The following is a 12,694-nucleotide window of genomic DNA, read 5'->3' on the forward strand; positions in this document are numbered from 1 at the left end:
AGGATCCAAGCGGCTCCAGGCTCCCAGCTGTCCGCACAGAGCCCCATGCGACCGCGGGGCTCCGACTCACAAACTGTGAGATCGTGACCTGAGCCCAAGTCAGAAGCCTAACTGACTGAGCCACCCAGGAGCCCCGAGAATTTTTTAAAGAAACAAAAACTAAAGAAAATTTTTAAAGCATCTCTGGGTGTTGTCCGGATGTTGGTACAACTGTGTGAGTCTTCAGATATTCACGTGACCCCGTGTAGGTCGGGTGGCGGTGTGCCTGCGCAGGACCCTGCCCTGGGGGCCGGTTTGGGTGTTCGTTGGGATCCGAGGCCAAGGCCGGAGGCTGTCACGCGCCGGTGCGTCTCCCGGGGACTCCGTGCACACCGGGCCAGCCTGGCTCTGGGAGACCCGGGGCGGGCCCCTGGCAGCGGAGCCCCCCCCCCACCCCCTGCAAGCCCGCCCCCTCCGGAGAAGCCCCCAGCTCACCTCGCGCGGCGGCCGCAGGGTCGGGCAGCACCACGTGGGCGTGCAGCTCCTGCAGCTGCTGGTGCAGCAGGTCCAGGCGGCGCGAGGAGCCGCGCAGCAGCAGCTCCACGGGGCCCAGGCTGCGGCCCAGGTCGGTGGTGGCCCGCCGCAGGTTCTCGGCGCCCTCCTTCAGCTTGAGCTCCTTGCGGATCTCTTTCCGCAGCCGCTCCCGCTCCAGCTCCAGCTGCTGCTGCACCCCCGGGGCCGCCAGGTCCGCACCTGCCAGGCCCAGCTGCTCCAGCAGGGACCAGCTGCGCGGCTCGCTCTGCAGGAGACGGAGTGTGGTCAGTGGGGGGAGGGGGGAGGGGGGGACCCCACCCCACTGTGCACGCCGCACTTGGCCAGCTGGGCCTGGGACTTCCGAGACCCGGCCTGCTCCGCATACTCTGAGCCCCCAAACTGGGAGGTGAGACAAGGCCCTGTCCCCGCTTCCCGATTTCCCCAAACTGTGAGGTCCCAAGGGCAGGGCCTTCTTCCTTCTCTGTCCCCTCCGACTAGGGGACCCCATAAGTAAGTACAGTCTTACCTCCTTTCATCTATTCCTTATGCACCGGGATTCGGGAGCACAGGCCCCATTACCCCACCAGTGTGTTCCCCCCCAAATTCGAAGGTCCCCAGGTTCAGGCCCTACCTCCCACTGCCCCCCCACAAAACAAGGTCCGGAGGGCAGACCCCTTCTCCCTTCTGCTGCCCCCCTAAACTAGGAGGTTCCAAGGGTAGACCCCAACTCCCCTCTGCTGTCCCTAAAACTAGGTCCCCAGGGCAGGCCCCATCTTCCCTCTGCTGCTCCTCAAACAAGTATCAAGGGCAGGCCTCTGCTGCTGCTCCCCCCCCCCCCAAAACAATGGCCTTGAGATCTGGAGAGCAGGCCCCTTTTCCTCTCTGCGATGCCCTCAAACTGGGAAGTGCCAAGGGCAAGCCTCCTCTTCCCTCCTTCCAAACGACATCCTGGGGACAAACCCCATCTTTCCCCTGCTGTGTCCTCAAACTGGGAGGTCCTGGGACAAGCCCTGTCTCCCTTCCTCTCGTCCTCTACACCTGGACCCCAAAGAGCAGCGCCCCGGCTCCTTCCTCCTCTATTCTGGCCTAGGAGCCTCAAAAAGCCCCACATATTTTCATCTTCAAAACAAAACTCCCAGGCCAGGGACCCGTCTCCTCCTCTTGGTCCAAAATCAAGAGGTCCCAAGGGCAGGGCCTCTGGCCGGTGTCACTGGGGTCCTCTTTGCCCCCCACCCCAACCCCAGCCCCCACCTCCAGCTCCTGGTCCAAAGGGGGACTGGCCTGCGCCATCCTGGGTCCGGGCTGAGGGCCCCGCCCTCTTCCTGAACCTCAGCCCTGCTAGGGCCTCCTGACCGCCACTTCCTCTTTCCTGCCAGCTCCCAGCATCCCCTGCGTGGGGCCAGCTCCGGGGCTCTGGGGCATGTAGAGGACCTTTTCCTCATCGCCTCCCCTAGGACTAAGCCTGCTTCTCAGGAGACAACCAGGGAGGGCCCTCGCTCTTTGTCCTAGGACTTGCAAAGGTGTGCATGCACCTCACATGCCCATTAGTGTAGACATGGAGACCAGGCTCCCTTGGGTGTATACAGGCTCCAGGGGCCGACTGGGGTGTATACACCCTCTCATGTACCTACAGGAGTGTACACGGAACACAGGCAGGCAAGTGTGTGCACACCCCTGTGCCTACCCCACAGACGCTGATGTGCACATGCCCGATATACGAGTGCTTCTACGGGCCAGCCCCCTTCCTGCAGATGCAGGCTGTCCCGACTTCCGGCTTCCCGTCAATTTGGTCACCAATTGCTGTGACCACAGCTAGGGCCCGGCCATGCCACCTCCTTGAAACCCACATCATGAGAAGCCAGTGCTGGAGCTCTGGGGTGATGGTACCCACAAACCGGCAGCCCACTGAAGGCCAAGTATGACTTAATAATAAGAGCAGTTATTACAAGCTCCACCTAGGTCAACTAATGTGAGTCCACGAGTGGGGTGCTATTATCACCCCATTTTCAAGACAAGGAAACTGAGGCCTGGAGTGGTGACATAACTTGTCCCCAAGGTCCCACAGCCAGCAGGAGTAAGGGCTGGGATTTAAAACAGGAGTGCCCAGAATCTGATCACCAGCTAAGTGGCAGGCCTCGCAATACGTGAGAACCCCCACTGGGAGAACCCATTTCACAGATGAGCAAAGTCTTCCTTGGATCCCAGCCAACCTGGAGGGCAGCTGCCCCCAGGGAGGGTTTATGCATGCCAAGAGTATCACTCTCGCCAGCCTACCCATCCCTCACATTAATCCTGAGGAAACTGAGGCTCAGAGAGATGACAGCAGCAGATGGGGGGGCGGGGGGTTATCCCCACACACATCTCCAGGGGCGTTCGGCGACATCCAGAAACATTCTGGGTTGTCCCAGCTGGGGGTGGGGAGGGTGTGCTCCTGGCATCTACTGGGTTGAGACCAGGGAGCCTGCTCCACATCCTTCCCTGCACAGGGCAGCCCCCACCTCAAAGAATGATTCAGCGCCAAACGTCAATAGTGCTGAGACTGAGAAACCCTGTGTTAAAGGACACAGACTCACACCCTGGGCTGCTGACCATGTTCCCCAGTAAGGCTTTCCCAGCAGCCCCACCTGCAGAGCACAGGCTCATCTACACCTCTCCCTTTGGACAATGAATGCCCTTTTAGGCCCATTGTTTCTGGTGGCAAAACCACAGCTCAGAGAGGCAAAGGCAGTGGATCCAGGACATACAGTGAGAAAGTGACAGCGCTGGAATTTAAACCCAAGTTCACCTAATACTACCGGCTGGCTACCAGTCCCTGCCCACCACCCAGCCCCATCCCATCCCTAGCAGGCAGAGCAGGGTACTGCGAAGATCCAGGCCAGCTCAAATGGGGAAAGCCCAGGCACAGAGGAACAGAAGCTGAGGCCTGAGAGTACGCAGAGCAGGGAGGGAAGGAGGGAGGTCCAGCCTCCTGGGTTCTCTTCCCTTGAGTGACTCACTCCTACCCAGAGGGCAGAGGTCACCTGTGGGCCAGCAAGGCAAACCCATGAATCAGAAGCCTGGCCCAGCCTTGGAGAAGCCCTGCTCCCCCGCCTCCCACCAAGGCACAGGACACCCAGGTCCAGAGGGTCCACTTCCCAGAATCCTCCCTCCCTGCCCCGCCTTCCCAGAGCAGCCAGGGACCTAGACCCTCACATCCGGAGATTTCAATGCTTTGGGCGTTTCCGGAATCTGGACAGGACATCCGTTTGCCGGACACAGGACAGACAGGCACACGTCGGGACAGACAGAGTGACAGGGTGGCAGGCCCAAGCAGGCACAAGAAAGGGATGACCAGGAGGGGGTAAGAAACTGGGCAAGAGATGGCAGGGGGGACCACAGCACAGGCCCAGCCTCATTCCAGGACTCACAGCCTCCTCTCAGGTCGTGTTTGCTACATGCCAAGTGCATGCATGCGCCAGGGGGTTCCTACACAGCCCTCCCAGGGCTGCGGGTAGAGGCAGAAACCCCGGCCCACCCCGGCCCCAAGGTCTGACCTTATGTGATCGGCAACACCAGATACGCCCAGCTCCGCGGCAAGGCTGACAGGCCATCAGCAGGACTGGGGTGGGGGACAGGGGATCATGGGGGAGACACAGAGGGGATGGGGGCAGGTGCAGAAGGAGACGAAAACCCAGTTACACAGCAACCACAGGACAAAAGAGGGATTTTGAGGCTAATGAGGGTGCCAGAGGCAGAGGATGTGCCTCAGATTCTGAACCAAAGTCAGAAGTCACCCTGGCCTTGCCTGTCACAGATGTGGAAGGTGAGTCCAAGGCTGTGATATTCACAAGGTGGCACATGGAGAACCTGGCTGGGTGGCAGGTCGGTGCCAATCTGTGTGTGTTTGCATGTGCGGGAAGGGTGACCCAGCCCTGCCACCCATGCCCGGGTTGGGTTCTAGGTACAAGAGAATCCCCAGCCGGGAATAAGGTTCCACCCGGCAGTCTTGAGGGTGGCCATGTGGATCCCCCATTCCTCAATCTAATGAGGTGACTCGGGCACTTCCGCCAACAGGTGCCAATCTGGGTGGCGTCGGGACCATCATAAAGCTCCGTCTGGAGGCGGGGGGCCGCCAGAGCTTTGTTGTGCTGGGGGAGGGGCACCGACCGAACGGCCTCCTCCCCTCCGGGCCACTGCGCCAGGCACCTGCCCCAGGTGGAGCCGCACCTGCCGGGAACTGAATGCTGGGGGGGGGGGGGGGGGGGAAGGGAGTGCCTAGTTGAGTGACGGGGGCGACAGGCACCGGGACGCACAGCCAGCCACAGACGTTCGAACGAGAGCCTCCGCCGCGCCCCTTCTAATGCTCAGGGAGGGGAGGAGCTTAGGGGTGCGGCGGGGGCCTTCCGGACCTCCCCGCTCCCCTCGGTGCGTACCTTCACCTGCCGAAAGGGGGACCGTGCTGGTTCCACGGTGTCGTCCCAGGGAGGGGGCGCCGGGCCCTCGGGAGGCCCCCACCTTGGCCTCCCGGGCCCCGGGGAGCCCCGGCAACGCGCGGGCGGGGGGTCCCCGGCGCTGGCCGGCCGCCCGGCGGCTGCGGACGCAGGTGCGCCTACCTGCACGGCGTCGCTGGCCATGTCCTCGCGCCGCCCGCCAGGGGTCCCCGCGCGGAGGGAGGGGCAACAGGAGGAGCGCGCGTGCGCCCCGCGCGGGGCGGGGAAGGGGCGGGCGCGGCGCGAGCCCCCGCCAGCGCGCGGCCCGCTCCGGCCTGCTCCGCTCGGGCCCTGCCTGGCCAGGCCGCCGCGTCCGCGCGCCGCGCCCTCCGGCCCCAGCGGCCGCCGGGCCGGGTCACGTGACGGCCGAGGTCGGCGCCCGGGGAGGGGGCGGGGCCGAGGGGGCGCGGCTCCCGGCGGCCCCCGGGGCTGCGGGGTCTCGGCTGCAGGGCGGTCCCCGTTCCCGGCCGAATTCACCCCGTCTGCTCCCCCCGCCCTTGCCTCTTTCTGCATCCTCACCCTGCCCAGGTGTCCCCCATCTGAGCGCGCGGGAACCCGAAGAAAAGACTGAGCCACGTTAAGGCGGGGGTTGGCAGAGGCCTTTGAGCCTCCCGGGACCCCTCTAAACACAAAAACAATCCATCTCCCCCCTCGTTCGCAAGCTCGGGGCTCCTGGGAAGGACCATCCTTTGCCTGGAGACAATCTCTGGACAGATTTGGGTTCAAATCCCAGCATCTCATGCCTTGGGGGAGCCCCACGTCCAAAGAGCGCCTCATCTGTGAAGTGGGATTTACCCTACCCACCCCTCGGTGTTGATGAAATTGAGACCGTGCGTGCCAAGTGTTGAGAACACAGTAAGCGCTTAATAAACGTTAGCGGCTGTCATGCTTAATGTTATTGCCGTTGTTACAACTGACTCGCTGTGGGCCCGAAGGATTCTGTGGCTGCTGAGCCTCAGTCTTCCCCGCTGTAAAATGTAGACCGTACTCTTCTTCAGAGCTGTTGCATGCAGGTGGCGTTCCATAAATGCAGCAGGCCCGTGCCCAAGCGGAGGAGAGTGGAGGTCTCTTCGGAGCTTCTCCAGGGTCTCTGGAGTCTCTAGAGCGTGCAGCTTGGCTCGAGGCCGACCCCGCACTCCCTTGGAAACCCGGTGAGTGAGCCAAACCTTGGTCCCTTGGGGCTCAGGGCGGGGAGCGCTCCCTGGCGACTGAGCCTGAACATTAGCGCCCTCCGGGGATCAGCCAAAACTCCGAGGGCTGAGGATACTTTGGTTACCTAGAGACCAGGGAGAGATGTTTTCTTTCCTCTTTTTTTTTTTTTTTTTTTAATTTGGGGTGTTTTAACGGAGAAAGAAAAAGAAGGAAGAGGAGGAGAATGACACCGATCCAGAATCCGCCCACTTCTCACCCCTTCCTCAGCCCCCACCTACCTGGTCCGGTCTCATTGCTCATCTGGACCAGTGCGGTAGCCTCCTCTCAGGTCTCCCAGTTTCACCCTTTACCTCCTAGTCTATTTTCCCCATCACAGCCTAAACAACAGTCTAAGAACGCCTGTGAACACCTGAGTGTGGTCACCTCCCTCCTCTGCCTAGATCCCTCCATGGCTCCCACTGTCTTTATAGTAGAAGCCTAAGTCCTACCCAAAGACCACAGGCCCTACACGATTCACCTCCTTCACCTTCCCTTTTCTCTCTCCCTGTATCTCTTCCCCTTGCGCACTAGTTCATCCATACCAGCCTCCTGGCTGTCCCTCGTTCATTTGTCAATTGAATTAAAGAGCGTTTTGAGGGGCGCCTGGGTGGCTCATTTGGTTAAGCATCCCAATTCGGCTCAGGTCACGATCTCCCTGTTTGTGAATTTGAGCCCCATGTCAGGCTCTGTGCTGACAGCTCGGATCCTGGAGCCTGCTTTGGATTCTGTGTCTCCCTCTCTCTCTGCCCCTCCCCCACTCTCTCTCTTTCTTTCTCTCTCTCCCAAATAAATATTGTTTAAAAAAAATTTTTTTTAAAAGAATGCTTTGGGGGCGCCTGGGTGGCGCAGTCGGTTAAGCATCCGACTTCAGCCAGGTCACGATCTAGCGGTCCGTGAGTTCGAGCCCCGCGTAGGGCTCTGGGCTGATGGCTCAGAGCCTGGAGCCGGTTTCCGATTCTGTGTCTCCCTCTCTTTCTGCCCCTCGCCTGTTCATGCTCTGTCTCTCTCTGTCCCAAAAATAAATAAACGTTGAAAAAAAAATTAAAAAAAAAAAAAAGAATGCTTTGAGGTAGTTCTTTTGTTCCCAATTTACAGATGAGGAAACTGAGGCACACATCTCCCCAAGGCTTTTCTGATCATTTAGGTGTCCATTTAAATGTCACCTCCTCTGAGAGACCTTTCCATGCCCTGCCATATATAAACATGGCCCTGTTTTCTTTATTTAAACTGTCACTCCTCTCTGAAATTGCCCAGCATTTGGCCTAGGTGCACTCCATCTTTGTGGAAAGAGTGAGTGGACACAGTGTGGGGTGTCAGGAAAGTCCCCAGCTCTGGAGCTGGGATGTCTGTAGACTTTGCCCTGTCTTCTTCTAATTCTTCAGCCCAACTATTTCACACATGGAGAGGATGTGGCAAAGCTAGGCTCCAGGCTGGCCCAGGGACTGGGCTACTGTGTCCAGGGATGGGCTTTCTGCTGCCTGCCAGGTCCCAGACTCCCTCCCTGGATAGAGCTGGGGAACCCTGCCAAATTCTCACTCCAAACTCCCAGCATTCATTTATTCAGTGAGTATTTATCGATGCCCGCTGGGGACTTTGGTGGCACTGTAAACAGAGTCACATGCAGGCTTGAAACAAGGAGACCGAGGGACTTACTGTGCAATCTCAATCGAATATGATAACTATACTGGCACGTCCCCGCAGCTGCTCTTGGCCCCTCTCCAGTCTTCTCTGGGGCCTCAGGAACCCTAAATCACACCCCATTCCCCACCTCTGCCTGCTGGACAACCTGTTCCTGGTTCTTTGGAGGCCTTAGGAAACACATCCGCCCCTCACCTGGTCTACAAGGCAGTCTTGTATGGCCTCTGCTCACTTGTCCAGAGGTACCTCCTCCGCTCCCCTCATCCCCATCCAACAACGCTGGCTTTCCCTCTGTTCCTCAGATATTCTCACTTTACTTCCAACTGCAGGGCCTTTGCACTAGCCAGTGTCTGGAGTGCCCTTTCATCATATCTCCCCAAGACGGGCCTCTTCTGATCATTTAGGTCTCTGTTGAAATGCCACCTCCTTGAGAGACCTTTCCAAGCCCTGTTGTATTTATTATAAAATACAGCCCTATTTTATTTAACTGTCACTCCTCTGAAATTGCCCAGCAGTTGGCCTATTCTCAGTGAGTCTTTGCCGAATGAGTGAGTGGACAGGGTGTCGGGTGTCAGGAGAAAGGTATCCCAGGACTACTGTGGAAGAGGCAGAAGGGCTGACATTGAGGGACCAATTAGGAAACTGCAAAGTAGATAAAGAGGAAAAGGGTGTCTGATTGAAGGAACAGCAGGGACAAAGCCCTAGAGGTGGGCGAGGGAGAACCTGGCATGTCCTGACTTCTCCCCCGATCTCCCACTCTGCTCCCCTCGCTCTTGCCCCTCTGGCCATATGGCCTCCTCACCGCTCCTCAAAAAAAAAAAAACCTGCCTATTCCAACCTCAGGGCCTTTGTACTTGTTGTCTTCTCTGCCTGCAATGCTTTCCCTTCTCCGCATTCTCTCTTCTTCACTTCATTTCCATTTTCGCTCAAATGTTGCCTTCTTTTTTTTTTTTAATTTTTTTAACATTTATTTATTTTTGAGACAGAGAGAGACAGAGCATGAACAGGGGAGGAGCAGAGAGAGAGGGAGACACAGAATCCGAAACAGGCTCCAGACTCTGAGCGGTCAGCACAGAGCCCAACGCGGGGCTCGAACTCACGGACCGTGAGATCATGACCTGAGCCGAAGTCGGATGCTCAACCGACCGAGCCACCCACGCGCCCCTCAAATGTTGCCTTCTTAGAGAAATCCTCCCTGATTGCATCTCTGCCTAAAACAGGCCCCACCCCATCTCTACCAAATTCTTATCCTCAAACAGCTCAATTTTTCTTCCTTGCAAATTTTAGTAAATACAATTCTATTTTTTTTTTACTTGTCTGTCTCAACCAGGATGTCAGCTCCCCAAGGATCATTGTCTGTCTTGTCCTCTGCTGAGTCCCTGGCTCCTACAACAGTGTCTAGCGTGTGGAAAGGGCTCAGTAAGTAGCTGCTGGGTGAACAGATGGTTGAACAAACAGAGCATGATGGGGTATGGCTGGAGTTTTTCGTGCTGACGAACCTGAAGTGGGGGGCAGTCTCCAGATGCTGCAGATGGTGGGGATGGAGGGGTTCCAGCACGTCTCTGGAGTTCAAGCTTGACCCTGAGGATTGTGGGAGCCACTGACGGATTCTTAGCAGGGGAGGGACTAAGGATCGTTTCTCAAAAGATAAGGCTCTTTGCAAACCAAGTCTCCTCCAGCAGGGGCCAGAAAAAGAGAGGGGAGTAGATTCATCTGGCACCAGAAAGAAGAAACGTATCAACAAGGCTAAACTCAAAAAACCATTGGGTTGGAGGGGGAATTAAAAAAAAAAAAAAACAAGCAGAAAAAAAATGATACAATTTGATATTGCTTATATCCATTACTGAAGAACAGAAAGTGAAACTATGTATCAAGTTTATAACAAACATAGGGGCTAGTGTCCTGTGGTGTGCCAGGCATCCTGGCTCAAGTGAGTGAGGCTACCTGGGCTCAAATCCTGGCAGTGCCCCAGACCAACAGTAAAATTCTGAGCAAGTGACTTCACTGCCCTGTGCTTCAGTTTCTTCGTCTGTAAAAGGGGATGATAATCCACGCAGCCTCATAGGGTTACTGGGAAGCTTAAATGAGTCCATTCTTTTGTTTTTTTAGTGTTCGCTTATTTTCCAGAGACAGCGATTAGGGGAGGGGCAGAGAGAGAGGGAGACAGAGAATCCCAAGCAGGCTCTGCAGCTGTCAGCGCAGAGCCCAACATGGGGCTGAAACTCACAAACTGAACGGCGAGATCCGTGACCTGAGCGGAAGGAAGTCAGGCGCTTAACTGACAGAGCCACCCTGGTGCCCCAAGTTAATTCTTGTAAAGCACAGAGCAAGGGGTCGGTAATTGTTCAGTATCTTTTTTTTTTTTTTTTTTTTTTTTAGGTTGTTGTTTCTGTAGCGGGGGAGGGGAGTGAACGTGGGAAGGTGAACACACGTGACCTCCATTTTAACTATGAGGTATGTCTTTTTATTTAAAAAAATTTTTTAATTAAGTTTATTTATTTTGAGAGAGAGCACATGCGCAGGAGAGGCAGAGAGAGGGAGAGAGAGAATTCCAAGCAGGCTCCGCACTATCAGCGTGAGGAACCCCATGTGGGGCTGGAACCCACAAACCCGTGGGATCATGACCTGAGCTGAAATCAAGAGTCAGATGCTTAACCAACTGAGCCACCCAGGTGCCCCTATGTCTTTTCATTTTTCATTGTTAATTATTTTGATGGAGGCACAACTTACATATGGTGAAGTACACAGATCCTTTGGTGTGCAGCTCTGTGAATTTTTTTTTAATTTTTTTTTTAACGTTTATTTATTTTTGAGACAGAGAGAGACAGAGCATGAATGGGCGAGGGGCAGACAGAGAGGGAGACACAGAATCGGAAGCAGGCTCCAGGCTCCGAGCCATCAGCCCAGAGCCCGACGCGGGGCTCGAACTCACGGACCGCGAGATCGTGACCTGAGCTGAAGTCAGACGCTCAACCAACTGAGCCACCCAAGCGCCCCGCTCTGTGAATTTTTATATGTGTATACATTCCTGCCTCCGCCAGCCAGTCTGCTGCCTGGCTGCGTGGATTTTACTGTGCCCTTGGCCAGGCAACCTTATGGAAATTCTATCACCATAGATTAATTTTGCCTGTTCTTGAACTTCACACCTCATGGGATCATTTTATAATGTGTTTTTTATATATCTGGATTTTTAATGTCTGGATTCTTTCACTCAACATGTTTTTTGATTTCTATTGAAATAAAAGTCACATACCATACAATTTACCTTTTTTTCTTTTTTAACATTTATTTATTTTCAAGAGACAGAGAGAGACAGAGTGCGAGTGGGGAAGGGGCAGAGAGAGAGGGAGACCCAGAATCTGAAGCAGGCCCCAGGCTCTGAGCTGTCAGCACAGAGGCCCATGTGGGGCTCGAACCCACCAACAGTGACATCATGACCTGAGCTGAGGTCAGATGCCCAACCGACTGAGCTACTCAAGTACCCCTAATTTTTTAAGTAATCTCTACACCCAATGTGCAGCTGGAACTCACAGCCCCAAGATCAAGAGCCCCGTGCTTCAGGGACTGAGCCAGCCGGGCGTCCCTCAAAGAGTGTGGTGGCTTTTCATTGGCTGAGTCGTTGGCTGGGCTGTTGCTGGCTCAGAAGAAAATCTTCCTCCTGCTGGGCAGTAAAGTACCAGCTTCTTCCAGTTGAGAACGGAGAGGGCTGACAAGGAGTCGTATTGTGTGAGAGCTCCCCCTTCTGGCCTCCCAACTCCGTTGTAGTGAGGGTTCCCTTTTTTTTTTTTTTTTCCTTTTAAAGTTAATTTATTTTTGACAGAGACAGTGCAAGCATGAGCTGGGGAGGGGCAGAGAGAGTGGGAGACACAGAATCCGAAGCAGGCTCCAGGCTCCGAGCTGTCAGCACGGAGCCCGACGCGGGGCTCGAACTCACGAACGGTGAGATCACGACCCGGGCCAAAGTCGGGCGCCCAACCGATTGAGCCACCCAGGCGCCCCGAGGTTTCCCTTTTCTAATTTTCACACTTGTCAACAGGACTCAACTGGCTTTGGCTGTCTCCTCCATAACTCACCGCAGATGATTTGATTACGCCAAGCTTGCCTCTAAACTGCTTTCCTGGGGCACCTCCAGGATTTCTCTGGGCTTCTACACTACCTGGCGTGGGCCTCTCCACCTTTGTAGGAGGTGGCCAGGTCTAAGGCAGGGAGATGGCCTGGGCTTGGATCCCTGCCAGCTGTGTGACTTTGGGACTGGGACTAACCCTCTCTGGACCTCAGGTCGCCCACGTTGTCATCCTGACAATGGATATGCTAATACACGCACTAATCTGCTCCAGGTGGGGGATTCAGTTAGTCGATACACTTAGATTTCTCAGAACAAGCCTGAGTGCCAGGGTGGGAGCTAGGGTGAGGGTGCGGCATTGGCTTCAGGGACAACATTCAAGATACACAATGCTTTAATGCAATAATGTTCTTCTTTTTGAGAGAGAGCATGTGTGTGAGCAGGGGAGGGGCAGAGAGGGAGAGACAGAGAGACAGAGAGAGAGAGGTAGAGAGGGAGAGACAGAAGGAGAGAATATAAGCATGATCCACATGCAGTGTGGAGCCTGACATGGGGCTCTGTCTCACAGCTGTGAGGTCATGACCTGGGCCGAAATTAAGAGTTGGTTTAACCAACTAAGCCACCCAGGTGCTCCAATTTTGATTTTATTTATTTATTTATTTATTTATTTATTTATTTATTTATTAAAAAAATTTTTTTTTAACATTTATTTATTTTTGAGACAGAGACAGAGCATGAACTGAACAGGGGAGGAGCAGAGAGAGAGGGAGACACAGAATCTGAAACAGGCTCCAGGCTCTGAGCTGTCAGCACAGAGCCC

At 55.5% G+C, this 12,694-nt stretch overlaps 1 protein-coding gene and 1 long non-coding RNA gene across 4 annotated transcripts in view; one reads left to right on the forward strand and one right to left on the reverse strand.

Moving 5' to 3' along the window:
* PKN1 (protein kinase N1) overlaps positions 1–5,317 on the reverse strand; it is a 23,512-nt gene extending 18,195 nt beyond the window's left edge. Inside the window, exons 1-2 of one of the 3 annotated variants that reach the window (XM_027050378.2) lie at positions 5,106–5,317; positions 475–778 (exon numbers count right to left, since the gene is read on the reverse strand). In XM_027050378.2, the coding sequence (XP_026906179.1) occupies positions 475–778; positions 5,106–5,126 (325 nt within the window). In that variant the 5' untranslated portion in view covers positions 5,127–5,317. Of the gene's footprint in view, positions 1–474; positions 779–1,764; positions 2,522–4,925; positions 5,057–5,105 lie in introns of those variants that run through there. The other 2 variants (XM_053219746.1, XM_027050377.2) reach the window with 2 other exon arrangements.
* On the forward strand, positions 5,108–10,294 carry LOC106985919 (uncharacterized). Its single transcript, XR_008297231.1, has 3 exons — positions 5,108–6,133; positions 9,142–9,230; positions 10,191–10,294. It is a non-coding gene; the product is annotated as an uncharacterized LOC106985919 (long non-coding RNA).
* Positions 10,295–12,694: the final 2,400 nt, after the last annotated feature.

Source organism: Acinonyx jubatus, chromosome A2, assembly GCF_027475565.1.
Source record: "Acinonyx jubatus isolate Ajub_Pintada_27869175 chromosome A2, VMU_Ajub_asm_v1.0, whole genome shotgun sequence".
Taxonomy (NCBI): Eukaryota; Metazoa; Chordata; class Mammalia; order Carnivora; family Felidae; genus Acinonyx; species Acinonyx jubatus.